The 16,691-nt window shown below is 41.8% G+C and overlaps 1 protein-coding gene across 3 annotated transcripts; it reads right to left on the reverse strand.

The window, feature by feature from the left end:
* Nucleotides 1-1,167: 1,167 nt before the first annotated feature.
* LOC147606892 (uncharacterized) lies at nt 1,168-14,379 on the reverse strand. Of its 3 annotated transcripts, XM_086791169.1 has the most exons (3): nt 12,746-14,379; nt 11,060-11,113; nt 1,990-2,215 (listed from the first exon to the last, which is right to left on the reverse strand). In XM_086791169.1, the coding sequence occupies exons 1-3, from the start codon at nt 13,452-13,454 to the stop codon at nt 2,139-2,141; spliced, it is 840 nt and encodes a 279-aa protein (XP_086647295.1). In that variant the 5' UTR covers nt 13,455-14,379; the 3' UTR covers nt 1,990-2,138. The 3 variants fall into 3 exon arrangements, 2 of the variants coding, with proteins under 2 accessions (XP_086647295.1, XP_086647294.1); XR_015264844.1 differs by having other exon boundaries at nt 1,168-2,215; nt 11,060-14,238; XM_086791168.1 differs by lacking the exon at nt 1,990-2,215 and having other exon boundaries at nt 10,816-11,113.
* Between the last annotated feature and the right edge of the window lie 2,312 nt (nt 14,380-16,691).

Genomic DNA, 16,691 nt, shown 5'->3' on the forward strand with positions numbered 1-16,691 from the left:
TGTGCGTATTTGTGTAAGCACTCACTCAATTGTTGTCCCAAGAGAGATATGAAACCCGCAATCTAGTTAGTTGTTGCTAAACCAAGCCATCAAGAGTGAAAGCTTGGGCTCCACCGTATTCTCAACACAAGCCAATATGCACACAAGCATCCTAATCAAATCCCTCTTGCACTCATCCACACGCAATCTCTACTCATGAAACAACATATACTAATTAACATCTAATCTAATCATAAGGAGATAGCAATGGAGAATACTTCTTCTCTACTCCAAGCATAAGAGAGCTAGGAGGAGAAGCTAGATTGATTGACAAGATAACAAGAAGCACAAAAGTATTTCACATGGATTCATGAGAGCTCACTTCAAAGAAAGCTTCCCAAAATTGAGAGCTCTCCAAAGTTTGCATCAAAGAAAGCTTCCCAAAATTGAGAGCTCTCCAAAGTTTGCATCAAAGAATGAGCCTACAAATGGGTTTTTTGGCCTATATAGTCACTTATAATCCGTCCACACTCAGGCGACCGGACACTTACAAACATTAGTAGCCAAATGAAAATTTAAACTAATCCTAGTGAGCCCAAGAGCTTCTCCACTATTGCCATCGCATCGTGCTTCTTGTCTTGCGCTTTATTTCCATGCTTGCTCCACAATTCCCGCACATCCCGCAATTCCCGCACAATTCTCCCCTACCGAATCGGTTCTCCGTCCTCAGAAACCATCTTGGTGTTTCCTGCAAGACAAAGCAAGTGTAAGATTGCATGCAAAATGGTCAAAAGAGGTGCGAATGCAACTTACGATGCATGAGATTACTGTGCTTATTTCTAAGGATACCAATGGTCCTAATACCATTAAGAAGTGCACTCAACACTGCAAGTAATGCAAGAATGATATGCAAGATACAAAGACCCTATTCTTGGACATGGCATAATAGAGTATCTTCTAAGTCCAAAAAGAGTTCCTTGAGTGTATTAGGTTATGGTCAAGCTAGAAGAATATTGTAACTCAATGATTACACATCATTGATATCTCATATCCTATATAGGATTAAGCACTTTTTTTTTCTTTCTTTTATTTCAAAACATCCCAGAAAAGACTAAGTTACAGTTCATGGCTCTGACAACAAGGGACAGAGTGGTTCCACTCACTTACTTAGCTTGCAAAGCGACAGTCTTTTTTTTTTTTGAGAGAGTTTAATTACCCTGTAACAAACTAAGTTGCGACTTATGGCTCTGACAACAAGGGACAGAGTGGTTTCATTCACCTCTTTAGATTGTACAGCGATAAAAGTTTTATTATTTAATGTGCATGCAATAAGTCGAGAACTTTTTGTGAGCACATTCGTGTGTTCAAGCAAGAAGCTACATAACCTAGGGCTCTACATATTCCTTTGACACCCCAAGACTCTAAAAGAACACAGAAAGATAATTCTATTATACCGTGCCACAAAAAGTAAGATATTTGGTAACTTCCAATCATTAATGACTACCTACAATGTTATGCTCCTAGGAAAGCACAACATGTGACTCTTTAAGTTACCAAGGCTTGGTATCCTTAGAACTAAGCCCAACAAATGCAATGCATCGACATGTGTGTTGTGTTTATTTTAATTTATTTATTTTAACAACAATGGAAAGTAAGCACGATAATAAAAACAACTTGAAATGGAAAGGAACGAGGAAACCTGAATGTCTGCCGATGTCCATTGTTTTGTGTACCTGCAAAAAGATACTCCAAACCAAACTCCAAATACAATGATGCACAATGACATTACAGATTTCATGCTCACTTGTTTGTTATGGGAACAACATATTGTAGAGACCAGGTGGTACCCCTAAAGCAATACCCCTATCAGCATCATCTATGTATATGAAATCCTCCTCTAAAAGGCCATAGTTCTCTTCAATGTCCTCTACGGATTGGTCTTCATCTTCCCATGCATATATATCAATGAAGAATTTGACAATGCGGGGAAAATAGTTTTGTACTAAGGGGTAGGTGTGTGCAAAAGGAGCAGTAGCTTCTAATGCATAAGGGTCAGTGGTGGTCACTAAACATATTAGCCATTCTAGTTCCTCATAGTTCCCATCTCTAGCTAGATCACATACCATTTCTTTCTCAGTACATAAAAATGGGTTCAAAAATCAATACACTTCAGACAAATTTAGAGGATACCTCTTGTCGTAGGTAGAAGTGTTTGGAAAAGGTAGGCTAACCATATCTGTGAAGTCAAAGAATTTGATTTAGTACTTTGAAAAACAATGGTCTGTCTCAATGCTGATGTGTTTTGTTCCTTTGTGTTTTTAAAAAAAAAAATAAATTTGCAACTCCTTATTACTGAATACCTGCGTACACTGGTGGACATTCACGTATGAATGTAAGTCATGAACTAGGACATGACACTTTGCAAGAGCTAGAGCCAAAAAGTTTGACTTGTAAGAGTTTGGCACGCTCTTGTATCATCGTATTCTTCTTTGAAGTGGGAGTTTTTGTGGTGGGCAAAGGTTCTTTTTCTAGACCTAAATTAGCTTGGCAGCTCATCACAGGGGCAAGCACCGTAGGACAAGCTTTTTTGTTCAATGGAACCCACTTAGTGGCCACAACTTGTTTTGGAAGTATTGGTTGTTGCAGCTTGGGTCGCTAATATTGTTTTGGTTGACCAAAGGGCTTGGGCTTCCAACATTCAAATTTTGAAGGACCACATGACACTTGTTCCACTTGAGGTCTTGTAGGTGTTGGACCAGCGGGAGATCTCACTTTTCCTTTGGTGGGCTGATCATTCTTAGGAATCCACAAGGTAGTAACACCCGCATAATAGCCTTGTGCCACAAGCAAAGATTTTGGGATCCATCTTTGGTTGCTTTTAGGAGACTTGGGCTTTCTTTTTTATTTTAAAGTGGCCACGGGTGGTTTTGTCATAGACTCTTTTTTTGGCTTTTTGGGCTCAATGTTGTTGACAACAGTAGGGGCTTGGGAGGTGGAGGCTTCCTGGTCATTTGTGCCTCTTACAAAGAGTTTTCTTTGTGTAGCAGGAGCTTGTGGTTGTTGGTTGCTGCTTGGCAATTTCTCTTGGAAATTTTCCTTGGATGAAACCAATGGTAAAGTTATTTGAGAATCCTTAGATCCCAAGTGTACTTCATTGGCTTCCCAATCAATTAAGCATTTGTTTTTATGCATCCAAGTTCTACCAACCCAAGTTCTACCAAGTATGGCTGTTTGAGTAGCTTTTCCTGGCTCTGCTATGTAGAAAGTACTTTCATCCTTGAAGCCCTCATGACATAAAGTCAAAGAGGTCTTTCCCATCACCATCGTACTTGAGTTGGAAAAGGATGTGAGAATTGTTGAAGATTTGCAGAAGCCTTTCTTAAGGGCTTTGAAAGCCTCGTAAGAGATCACATTCACATCTGCTCCAAAATCAAGAAGAAATGTAAGGTCGTGCCCCTGAACTCGAAAGTTTATTGTCAGTGGGGAATCACATTCCTCATCCTCTTCTCTTGCTTTGATACAGTTAATGTATCGTCTTTTTTCTCGACTTTTCTGTGCTCTTAGTTTGGCCTCTTCTTGGGCTTCAGCTATAATTTTCTCCTTTCTTTCTTTTGCATTTTTGGCCAAATGCAAGTGCTGCAAAATTTCATCAGTCAATGGTTCGTAGTAGCGTCGGAGTCTACTTCCATTGATGAAATTTGCCATTTGTTGGCCATCTAGTGTCTTTAGCCTGCTGACTGCTCCTCCAGTTGTGATTGCATTAATGACATATGGTCCTAATCCTCTAGGAGTGAGTTTCCTCTTATCTTTCTTCAAATAATAGAGAAGAACTAGATCTCCTACCTTGAATTCTTGCAATCTTAAGTTCTTGTCGTACCAAGCCTTTCGTCTGCATTTTTTCACATACATGGCATGTACAGCTATCAGTCTTCGTTCTTCTAAGTTTTCCAACTCAGAGATTCTATTGGACATGACATGACCATCCCATTGTAACTCAGTTGCTACCCGCAGTGTTGGCATGAGAAACTCAATTGGTAATACCGCATTCAAACCATACACCAACTCAAATGGTGTTGAGCCAATGGCAGTTTTGTATGCTGTGTGGTAAGCCCACAAAACACTGGGTAATTTCTGCTCCCAATTGCCTTTATTACCCTCAATCACTTTTGTCAAAGCTGTACAGAGCACTTTATTTGTGGACTCAGCTTGACCATTAGTTTGAGGATGGTAAGGTGCTGATTTCCTATGAGCAATCAAGAACTCCTCAAGTAGTACTTTCACTACTTCATTTATAAAATGTGTTCCTTGATCACTTACAATTTCGATAGGCAATCCAAATCTGACAAAGATATATTCATACAAGAATTTTGCAGTTGTGCGTGCATCATTCCTTGTACTTGCCATAGCTTTAGCCCATTTTGTTAGATAGTCAATAGCCACGATGAGATACTGACACCTAGTACCCTTTGCTGGAGGCATTGGACCAACAAAGTCAATCCCCCATTTAGCAAAAGCATGAGTCCTCATTATCGGTCTTAGAGGCATGTTGTCGAAACAAGTTGGTGTTCTGTTTTGTTGACATTCGTTGCATCGCCTCACATACTCTTGACTGTCCATGGTTAGCGTTGGCCACCATAGTCCGGAGTATACTACCATTTTCGAGGTGGTAGCAGCTGAGAAGTGTCCACTTCCAGCTCCAGCATGCGCATGGGATAGAACTTCCAAGTATTTATCTTCTGGCACGCATAATCTTAGATTTACATCCATACCAATCCTATATAATTGTGCACCCAGCACCTTATATCGTTGAGACTCTAGAATGATTAGTCTTTTTTTAGGATTAGGTTGGTCCCAAATTATTGACGTGGTCAAATATTCATAAATCTGTCGTGCATACAGAGGGATACTCATGGTATGGTACAAGGTAGCGTGCAAGAGTGGATCATTGGCACGGCAAACTACACAAGCTTGTACATACTCTGTTGCGTCCTCATGCAATGTTGGCCACCAATATCCTTGCCACTTAACCATACACACGGTATGATCCCTAGCTAGATGTTGGCCACAACTCAACACATGTGCATCCCATAAAATCGAGAAATAATCCTTAGGGCATGCGACTTGTTTCAACACTTTGTCATTGTCTTTGTAGTAGAGATATCCTGCAATTAGCAAAAAATTGCTAGTTGCCTTGACAAATTCAATTGCATCCTCTATTGTTTCATCTGGAATCATCACAGTGGTTAGAAAACTCACCACATTGGCACTCCACTTGGGAACCCATTCAATGTTAAAAAGGGTTGCATCGGGTAAATCATCATTTACTCCTATTGTAGCCTCTCCTGAGGTGATTCTCGAGAGGTGATCAGCTCTTTGATGCATTGAGCCCTTCTTAACAGCTACTTCAAAGTCGAATTCTAATAGAATCACAAACCATCTTACTATCCGGCCAGTTGCACAAGGCTTGTTGACCAAGTAAAGAAGTGCTTGATGATCTACAAAGAAAATAAACTTGTTGGCTAGGAGGTAATGCCTGAATTTCTTCACAGCATATATCATGGTTAAACCCTCCCGTTTGGTAGTTGTGTAGTTCCTTTCTGCGGCAATCATTTGCCTGCTTGCGTAAGTGATGGAAAAGTCTTTGTTAAATTCTCCTGGTTGGGCAAGTATGCATCCAATAGCATAAGCACTTGCATCTATATGCACATGAAAGATTTTATCCCACACTGGTGCCCTTAAAATTGGAGCAGAAGTTAAGGCCAACTTGAGTTTCTCAAAGCTAACTCCACAGTCATCTGTCCATATGAACTCTACCAAAAGTCCGTACAATGGTCGTGCTATTTCTGCATACATGTAGATGAATCGTCTATAATAGCCACAGTGTCCCATGAATACTTGCACATCTCTAGGACTTCTAGGTATTGGAAGTTCACAAATAACCTTAATCTTGTCCAGGTCTGTAGATATCCCTATATGTCCTAGAATCTTTCCTTGACGCACCATGAATTTGCACTTATCTGGATTAAGGCATATTCTATAGATTCGACATTGAATGAATACCTTAATCAGATGGTTGATATGGTCATTTCTTGGCTTGGAATGAACACATAGGTCATCCATGAATATTTCCAGGAAGTCATGGAGATATTGCTTAAAAGCATGGCACATCAATCTTTGGAAGGTGGCCGGTGCATTGGTGAGACCAAAAGGCATCACCCTATATGCAAATATACCCCATTCTGTTGCAAAAGCAGTTTTATGTTGATCCTTTAAAGCAATGGGATACCTGATTATATCCAGAGAACCCGTCAAGGAAACTATAAGCTTCCTTCCCTGTCACTCTTTCCAAAACATGGTCAGTAATTGGCAATGGATAGTTGTCTCCGGATTGTCACCGCATTAACTTGCTTTAGGTTCACGCATACCCTAAGCTTGCCATTCTTTTTGGGCAATGGATAGTTGTCTTGGATTGTCACCGCATTAACCTGCTTTAGGTTCACGCATACCCTAAGCTTGCCATTCTTTTTGGGCACTACCACGATAGGTGAAACCCATTCAATATGCTCAATTTCATACACAAATTCTGCTTCCAAAAGCTTGTCAATCTCCTCTTTGATTTTCTTGGCAAAAGTATCATTGTACGTGTATGGTCTTTGCTTGCAAGGCTTTGCACCATCCTTCAATGGAATCGTGTGCTGGCAGACTTCAGGATCAACACCTTTTAAGTCCTTGTATGACCAAGCAAATACATCTTTGTACTCTTTTAGAGTGGATATTAGAAGAGTTTCCTCTTCCTCTATTAGGTCCACTGCTATCCAAACCAACCTCGGTTCTTGACCTTGCTCAGTTATGTCGACTTACTTTGCTTGCTCAGGTCCATCATAAGACTCTCCACATTGTCCCGTTGGTGTTCTTTTTGGTACCTCTAAGACAATTTTTCTGTCTTGAACCGTATATCTTTTGAAATTGTCTGGAACTTCTTGGTTTTCCAACTCTTCTGCATCATCAGAGAGATCCAACCATTTTTGCTTGAGTACCCTCTTGCAATGATTTCTAGTTTGCTTTAGCTCAAGTTTGGATGGCTTTGTAGATGTCGCTTTAACTCTTTTGGAGTGTTCTGATTTCTCAGAATCCTTCTTGGTGGAAAGTTCTTCTTTTGTTCTCATCACTCGCTTTTTCTTTTTTGGATTTGGTTGTTTTTCTTGAAGTCTTTTGTTGGCAAGATCCCCACCCTATTCCTTGCTTCCAAGAATGTTCAGACTTGGCTAGGTCATATGTTTCCACATATAGAAGAAACTCAGTTTTACCTTCAAAGGATAGAGGTTTCTCTAATTTCTTGGATCTTGCTTTTTTCCTACGTCGCTCTTGTCGTTCTTTTTGTCTTTGGGTGGTTTGAGGTACCCAATCTGGATTAGGATTGAGAAGAGTTTTAGTTCTATCGAGATTCTCAATTGAAACATTTTTCTCTTCATTTGAACATTCCTCCGCTGATTCATAAGTATAGTCCTTTTCAGAACTTTCTTGATCAGCTTCTTGAGACTTTGCCTCATGACTGTCTTGCTCCAAAGTGGGTTCCATAGCATAGAGGGGTGTGACTACTCTTATTGGCACTACATCATTGCCCTTTTCATCACAAAACTGCGTTGAAGGAGTGAGAGCACATGTATCTATAGTGGCCAATATATGCATCCATTCTTGCATGGACTCGTCATCATCCAGCAATACCTGTGGTGGAAAGGTGGCAAGATCATCAATGTCTCGGTCTGTGATTGAAGCATGAAAGGCAGTTCTATCCATTTCTTCCGCTTCAAACAACCACAAGTTATCCTCACCTTCGTAGGTTGATCCGTTTTCAAGGTCCTTACTCCTAGTAGCAGACTCAAAGTCAGCGACTGGAAACTTTGCTACATCTCTGAATTCATGAGTTGATAAGTTGACTCGTGTGGTCACCCCATCATGTCTTAGATAGAGGTAATTATACCCCCAATCTTGGATAACCATCATCTGTCTCATGAATGGTCTGCCCAAAATTACTTCGTAGTTTGGGTCTCTACCAAAATCAAAAATAGCAAAGGTATGCACAATGTCAATACCACATGTGGTGATTGTAATGTTTTCCAACATTCCTAGAGGCTTCGAAATGGCTCCGTCTGCTAGCTAGTTGCATGCGGGTCTTTCTCAAAGCAAGTTTACCCCACTTTTCCCACATCGTCTTTGTGGCTATACTCACTCCCGCTCCCGTGTCTAAGATGGCAATAGCCTCGTAATCATTAAACTCTATGGGGAGGGTAATGTTTCCCACTTCGTCTTCGTTCTTTCGAAAGGAGACTTTATTGACTGGCACATGAGCCTTTTTATAGGACTCGGGTCTCGAAATGGTGCAGAGGTATGTAAAGACCATTGTGTAGACGTGTAGGGATAAGGTATGATGGGATGCAGAGATACGTAAAGGTCATTATATAGAGGTTGGATCATTTTGAGATACTCGTGGAAACATCAACATAAACTCCAAAAGGAGCAAAGGGACGAGAATGAGACCCTCTCATTCCTACCTCAACGTGCAGTTGAAGTCCACTTACTTGCATTTGAATGTTAGTTGTAAGGTATGAAAAGTGTAAAGGTTTGTAAAGGTCTTCATGTAAAGGCTGGGTCGTCTCTACAGAAGTAAAGCTTCTCACAGTTGCAAAGAAGTACAAAGGTATGATAGGGAAGCACACTAGTAGAGTATCACCAAGCCTTGCATCTCTCTTACTTGTAATCACATAGGTCTTCTTCGTAATGCGCGACTAAATGATGCATCATCCATGTGAAGTTGGGGTGGACTATCCCATGACATATGGCACTTCATAGGTCTTTTGGTATTACAACCTCCTCTACGCTCCCTTGAAACCTACGCTAGATGCACTTTCTAAGATATGGATATCGCTCGTGATAACCCCTTCACCACCATCAGCACACAAGTCCCTTTTATCTGCTTTTCAATCAAGCTCACAACCTTAACCACCTTTATCTGCTTTTCAATCAGCACACAAGCCCATTTTATCTGCTTTTCAATCAAGCTCACAACCACAGGGGTTTACAATGGGATGCTATTCCAAAGCAATGCATATCCCAAGGGATTTTCCTAGGCTATCCATCTCCGCTCCTCCACTCGTCTTATCACTCCCAATTCTTTTCGAGTTGAATTTATCACAAATGAAGGGCAACCTATTGAGCAATTTTAACTTGCTGGATCATACTTCCCAGGTAGCGAAGCCCCAGTCAATCATCATTACTCCGATATTGCCATCAGGTTCTCCAATACTACCATCAGGTACTTCAATACTGCCATCAAGTCCTCCCAGCAGCAATATGTTGGAGAGGCGGACATCTCTGTGCACAATACCCCTGCGATGTGCTGCACGGAGAATGTCAACGATGCTACTGAAAACAAATTTGTGAGCCCTACTAATAGTCATCCCAGCAGTCAATGGAACACCTATAGGCTTCATAAATAATGCATCTTTATTTTCTGAAATTTTATTAACTACTGTAGGAACCCCTTTCACACCCTTTAAACTCTTGAGCATCTTAAGCTCATGCTTCCTGTTCTCCCTGTAGGCCCACATGAAAAACTTCCCCGCACAAAATTCACCTTTATGATTGATCAAATACACGGAACTAGTACGACCTGCACCTAGCTGCATAATGACCTCAAATCCCATGTCAATGTGATGGGCCATGTGAAGGGAGCTAAGGTCAGCAATCAAAAGGCCACACAAGCTTTCCCTGAATTCATATTCGGGAGTCACTTCTACGCGCAAACCTCCTGGACCCTTCTCCATGACAAACCATTCACATATAATGCCATTAGTAAGGCCTCCTACAACTTTAGATCTCCAAGTGTTTACCAAACTATCCAACCTGATAAAAAGATTTCCCACTTCCTTATTCCCATTGTATAGGCCATCATGGGATATTAAACCAAAAATTACTACACTGTAGAAGTCCACAGTAGGCTTACCCTTCAATACAACATGAAAATCAACCTTTCTGGTATGCCTGCCTACTCGTGTGATGACCCACCCTCGAAGGAGACACTGTATTTGCAGTGAGAGCCACAAATCTGGTTCATCCAAGTCTTGAAATTTGCTTCCAAAATCCTATTTCCTCGCATTTCCCCAGAATAAAGTGGCAGAATTGAATCAAATACCGAGCTGGGAACAGGTTTAGGTAAGATAGAGCCATTAGCTGTAGGGCATAACAACCTTACAAAATTTCCATAATCAGATGGGTCCTCAGCTCGTTGTTGAAAAAGACCTTCCCTGATTCTGTAAGTGAATTGTGTCTAGCCGAGTTTCTATTCTTTTTAGGCACGATTCCACGGTAGAGAGCTCCTCCATTTCTCGGCGGGATCTCTTGTGTTTGCCTGCAGAAGTTGAAGAGATTTCACATAGCAGCACAGAAGGAGCGTCTCTTGTACCTTCGGAGGTGTTACCCATCTTCTTTGAATTGATTCTAGCCCGCTGCTTGTCACGTCGCGCGTTGTCAGAACCCATCATAGAATCAATAGCCTGAGTTAATGCATTTTTTTGTTGAGAGTTAACTTGTATTTTTACAAGTTAATATAGTTTAGGGTAAAGGGGCCAGTATATACTAGGCCACTTAAGAAAAACAACGTAATTTTGGGGGATTTTGCATATATAGTCAGATTTTAAATGTGAAGATTTGCAAAAATTTCTTAATTTTCTGGGTTTAATGGAGGAAATCTTGCCAGGTGGGAAGCAAGACTTTTCCCAGACACTGACCCTCAGGACTCTCTTCATTTATTTTCCACACAAATCGAGTTCTCGGACTCACAGGCGCTCCAGGTACTTTCAACAAAACGATGCATGGTTCGACCACTGAGATCCAATGAGTGTGGAAGTTTAAGGCAAACAAGCAAAGGTTCCTATTTTGATATGAAAGAAAAGATAGCAGTGCACACCATGGAATATCCTGCACTAAATCTCAGCATGAACGTTCTCAGCTTTATCCACAACTCCTATGGTAGTAAATGTTGCCAAACTACAAAGGATTGTCATAGCATCTGGAAACTCACATTCGGATTGCAACAGATGTCGGCGCATCCTCAAAACCCCGGATTTGGCGTAACCTGAAATAAGAGTCTCCCATAAAAGAGTGTCCTGCATCGGAAGTGTGTTGAAGACTTGCTTCGCCATGGTAAAAGACAGCCACATTTGGCATAAACATCAATCAGTGCCTTCCCAAGCACAATGTCATTTCCTAATCAGCCCATGCGAGCGACCTCTGCATGTAATTCTTCAAACATCCATTGAAATAAAACTAAAGAAACTCTCATCCAAAGTTAACAATTGAAAGTATCTTTATTAAAAACTTCATAAAGCGACAGTCTTTTAAGAACAACAGTTCAAAGCCCAAAGTTAAGGATCGGGTGCGGCTACCAAGGGAAGTGCAACATATCCTGCTTTGAAGACCATCACATAACAAATCTGAAACAGACTCAGTAGACTCATAACAAATCTGAAACAGACTCAGTAGACTCATAACAAATCTGAAACAGACTCAGTAGACTCATAATCACATAACAAACTTGAAACAGACATTGTAGACAGGGTTCGAATACGCTCAGACGTATGAGTCCTACTCGATTCGTGTCCACCATCGACCTCTAGCCCCCCCCTTTACTCCTACTCATCAATGGTGGGACCCTAGTGGGAAAGGGACCCTTTTCCTTTTTTTCACCTTGGATCCATGCTAGGATCAAGATGCTAGGATGGGGCCATTCTAGGATTTCCATGATGAGTGGCATCTTCCCGAGGACCACTGTTTGATGAGACAGCATCCACCACAATGACTTGTTGAATGGGGTTCTGAGATGATCAGTCAAATGGGGTTCTGAGATGATCAGTCAAATGGATGATCTCCATTTCTTGACAATGCACACAACCATTAGCTTCTTTCCATTGTTAGGCCCATGCATCATGAGAGAGTTGGTCAACCTTTCCACAATAGGAGACTAGGCCTTCTTGAAACTCTTCAATGAATATTACTCTCCTCTGTGAGGCACAAAGTTGGCATGCTTGTTTGAACAGATACATCAATGTAGTCTTATCATTCATCTCAAGGTCTTCAAAATTCTAGCGGCCAAAGAGCTTCACTCTGGGCTGTGTCCTGAAGGAAGGGGAGGGTACGTCTCTGAAAGAGTAGTTGGAAACTGAGAAGAACCGGTGCAATGAACGAGAGGGAAGGGTATGATTTCTAGAGAAGGAGTGCACTTCTTTGAAAAGTGCTCGCATGCTCTAGTGATCATGTACACAAAATGCAGTGTACATCTAAAATAATGTGTGCGCGCAAGCTAATGTATCCACTTTCTTAGACAGGATCGAAGTTAATCGACACATCTCAGGACACATCTCAGACAGCAGGTAAGGGCACATGCAAACGAGGACACCAACTGGCCCTTGAATACAGAAATTAGTAAAAAGTATCCAGTCCTTGAGTTCAAACAGGTAAGCAATCAGTAGAAAGTATCCAGTCAATGAGTTCAGCATAATTTCCGTCCTCAGCAAGTCTTTGAGCCCTACACCACCCGTCATTCTTACAGAAGTATTCCCGCCAGATTTTGCGAATACCTGAATAGTCATCTGATCTAAACGACCTCAACTGCTCACGACGATGAGCTGAACTCCACCGGGAATGAATGTATAAAGCACGTATCAATGACACCAAATCATCAGATGCTTAAAAACAAATTGTTCCTTACCACTTTCCAGCAATGTCAGAACCCTGTCAGACGCATAATATGTGGTGCGTGCGTAAAGGGCATCTTCCTGTAAACAAGCTGTAAACCCCCAATCCACAAGAAATAACCGGCCTTCAGCAATCATTATATTTTCAATCCTGACATCCCTGTTTACTATCGATCTGTTGTGTGCAGCCTGTAATACCTCCATTAGCTCCCCCACACACTGCCTGAGATTATCACAACCCAGCACCTGTATAGAGAATCGTTGACAAACAGGTCTCATAAACACAGCCTTGGAGTCTGAGAACTCAGCAACAATCGAAGGGATTCCCCTTATATCTTTCAGTTTTGAAAGATACTCGACATCTGCAGAAAGGTTATAACCTTCTTTGGCAATTTTTACAGTCAACTGTTCATTGTTGATGCACAGAGTATATACGTTGCTAGTGAGACCTTCACCCAAAAAAGGACCAAGAGGAAAACGTTCCGCACGTGATGAGACTGACTTTTCACAGATCCCAAGTTGATCAAGTGGACACTGCATAAGTCCAGCCAAACTATGTCTAATGCATAACCCCTCCTCATCATCATGTACACCAACGGCTGAACCATCATGCCTACCTCTGTATATTTTGAACCACCTTAACTTGATAAAATTTGTGACACCTACAATAACAAAACTTCGCTGATGGGAGGAATCTCTTAGCAATGTTTGAGCATAACTCATAGCCTCTCCAACTGCGTAATCTGAACAGTAGCTGTGAGTAGATTATGTAGTGGACTGAGCACACAAAATGGCCCCCACTGTTGCAGGTGTGGGATGTTGGTTGCCGTTTGCGACAAGAAAAAAGTCCGGACACCTCGACCCACAGACACCCCTCATGCCCTTGACAAATACAGAATTGACAACCTCAGGCAAACCCCTTTCCTCCTGTTTTGCGAGTAGCTCTCTGAATTTTGTCTCGCAACCTTTTTGCTGTTGTAAAATTTCATCCCATTCAGCTGCGGGCCACAGAACTTCTGCCTCCTGGTCAGTTGCGTGTACAGGAAACTCATGACTCCTTACAGGAAGTTTAAGGGCATCCACCCCCCTGTCTTGATAACTGATGAGAACTCTTGAGCTAGAAGAGGACATGTTGGACAACCCTTCACCACTCAAAGTGAGTCTTGAGAAATCTGAAATCACCTTCTCTGTAGGTTTTTCATGCATACACTCTTTGTGTATCGCCATGGTTTTGCGGACGTCGCATATGGCAGCAGCCTTCCCATCCTTAAAGCTCCTTTCATAATCAAACAGAATTGTAAGATCCTCCAACAAGACTGACTCGTCGCTGTTCCTAAAGATCTGGATAACGTCTTCAGCAACAGCCTCTGTAATGTGCATTCTCTAAACTAGCATGTGCTTGAACTTGACCTGCCTTGACATCTTTGCTTCTCCCCCTCCTCCTGTTTTTCCCCCTCCGTCTGGTGCTTTCCCCCCTCCGTCTGGCGCTTTCCCCCCTCTTGATTTTAGTTATGGCGCTTTCCCTCCTCCTGATTTAATGCCCCTACTGTGAGAACGGAGGCGGGAACTGTAGAGCCCGCTGTTGTGGGACATCGTGACGCGAAAAGCACTGAGCAGTCCTTTTCGGGAATGAACAGTCAGCAGCAAGGGCAAAGAACGAGGGGGGGTGGAGAGAGAGAGAGAGAGAGAGAGAGAGAAGTCCTTTTTGGGGATGAACAGTCGTTTTTTTCCCAAAGAACTATAAATATACATAGATACATAAATAGGTATGTGAGTTTTGGAAAGGAACAAAGGAGGTTTTTAGCCTAAACTTTACCTAGAATATAGGGAGTGGTGTTCCTTTCCATAAACTTTTGCTTTTTTTTAGCAAAAGTTTGTGGAAAGGAACGTTCCTTTTGAGCCTTTAGATCTTAAGATCTTAAGATAGTGAGAGCAACTCTAATAAAGGCCTCCTACACTTTCACAATTAGGAAATTGGACTTGCACTAGCAATTTAATTTGGATGCGTGTGTGGAAGCACCACCATTCCTTTTGGTTTTTTAAGGAATAGTTTGGGCATCTATGACTTGCATACGCCCACCAGTAGCTTGGATGTACCCACTATCATCGATGTGGCTAGTGTCTTGTGTGCGCCAATGGCTTGAATATTCCTAGTGCCTTGGCACCCACTATATTAGATTATGAATGAGGGACCATATTTTACACACTCATGAACTTGTCCTAACTTTTGCCTGTGTTGTGCACATCAGAGCCATTAGGGACACGATAGACCGTGGGTACACCTAAGTTAGTGAGCACATCCAAGGCATTAGATACCAAAAGAGTGCGATCCTAACCAAGGAGGAACACACCGAATATGGTGGATAAATGTTCACTTTCAAGCCAATCCCTTGGATCCCAATGACTCGAATACGCCAAGTAGCTTAGATGTACCCACTATCTTGGATGTACCTAGTGTCTTGTGTGTGTCCCAATGGCTTGGATATTCCTAGTGTCTTGGAACCAACTATATTAAATTATAAATGAGGGACCATATTTTTCACACTCATCAGCTTCCCCTAACTTTTGCCAATCATCCCTGTACCCACTATCATCGATGTGTCTAGTGTGTTGTGTGTGCCAATGGCTTGGATATTCCTAGTGCCCTGGTACCCACTATATTAAATTACTAACGAGGGACCATATTTTACGTACTTATGAACTTGTCCAAACTTTTGCCAATGTGCACATCTGGGACACGATAGACATTAGAAACCAAAGGAGTGCCATCCTAGCCATTTAACACACCAATATAGTGGATAAATAAAGGCAATAAGAAACTTGTAGACCAATCCCTTGGATCTCAGTGGCTTGGATACTCCCAATACCTTAGATGTACCCACTATCTTGGATGTACCTAGTGTCTTGTGTGTGTCCCAATGGCTTGGATATTCCTAGTGATGTGGATCCCACTATATTAAGTTAGAAATGAGGGATCATATTTGTTACATTCATCAACTTCTCCTGGCTTTTGTTAATGTGCACATTCAAGTTGCTGGGGACATGATAGACAGTGGGTACACCTAAGGTAGTGAGCACATCCAAGGCATTAGAAACCAAAGGAGTACCATCCTAGCCATTTAACACACCAATATAGTGGATAAATAAAAGCAATATGAAACTTGTAGACTAATCCCTTGGATCTCAGTGACTTGGATACTCCCAATACCTTAGATGTACCCACTATCTTGGATGTACCTAGTGTCTTGTGTGTGTCCCAATGGCTTGGATATTCCTAGTAACGTGGATCCCACTATATTAAGTTTGGAATAAGGGATCATATTTGTCACATTCATCAACTTCTCCTGGCTTTTGTTAATGTGCACATTCAAGTTGCTGGGGACATGGTAGACAGTGGGTACATCTAAATTAATCACCACATCCATGGCATTGGGCACATCATTAACTTCCCCTGATTTTTTCCAATAAGCACATCCAAGCCATTGGGGCACGATAAACTATGAATGTTTTGAAGCCAATCCCTTTGGATCTCAATGACCTGCATATGCCCAGTATCTTGGATGTACCCACAATCATCCATGTACCCACTATCATCAATGTGTCTAGTGTGTTGTGTGCCAATGGCTTGGATATTCGTAGTGCCCTGGCACCCACTATATTAAATTACCGACGACGGACCATATTTTATGCACTCATGAACTTGTTCTAACTTTTGCCAATGTGGACATCTGGGACACAATATATCGTGGGATATGGATGCCCTATAGGACTCATAGGATGATATGGATGCCCTAGAGGACTCATGGGAGGGATATGGATTCCCTAGAGGACTCATAGGAGGGATAAGGATTCCCTAGAGGACTCATGGGAGGGATATGGTTATCCTAGAGGACTCATGGGAGGGATATGGTTATCCTAGAGGACTCATAGGAGGGATATGGTGCCATTTGTAAGGATGCC

Source organism: Cibotium barometz, chromosome 56 (genome assembly GCF_041138505.1).
Source record: "Cibotium barometz isolate CiBa-2024 chromosome 56, ASM4113850v1, whole genome shotgun sequence".
In the NCBI taxonomy this organism is placed as follows: Eukaryota; Viridiplantae; Streptophyta; class Polypodiopsida; order Cyatheales; family Cibotiaceae; genus Cibotium; species Cibotium barometz.

Bases quoted from the DNA above. Each gene is read 5' to 3' on its own strand.
- LOC147606892 (XM_086791168.1), bottom strand. From the start codon at position 13,454: ATGAGTTATGCTCAAACATTGCTAAGAGATTCCTCCCATCAGCGAAGT. The intron at 11,114-12,745 runs GTAAGGAACAAT...CTCTTATTTCAG, and splicing joins TCTGACATTGCTGGAAAGTG to GTTACGCCAAATCCGGGGTT.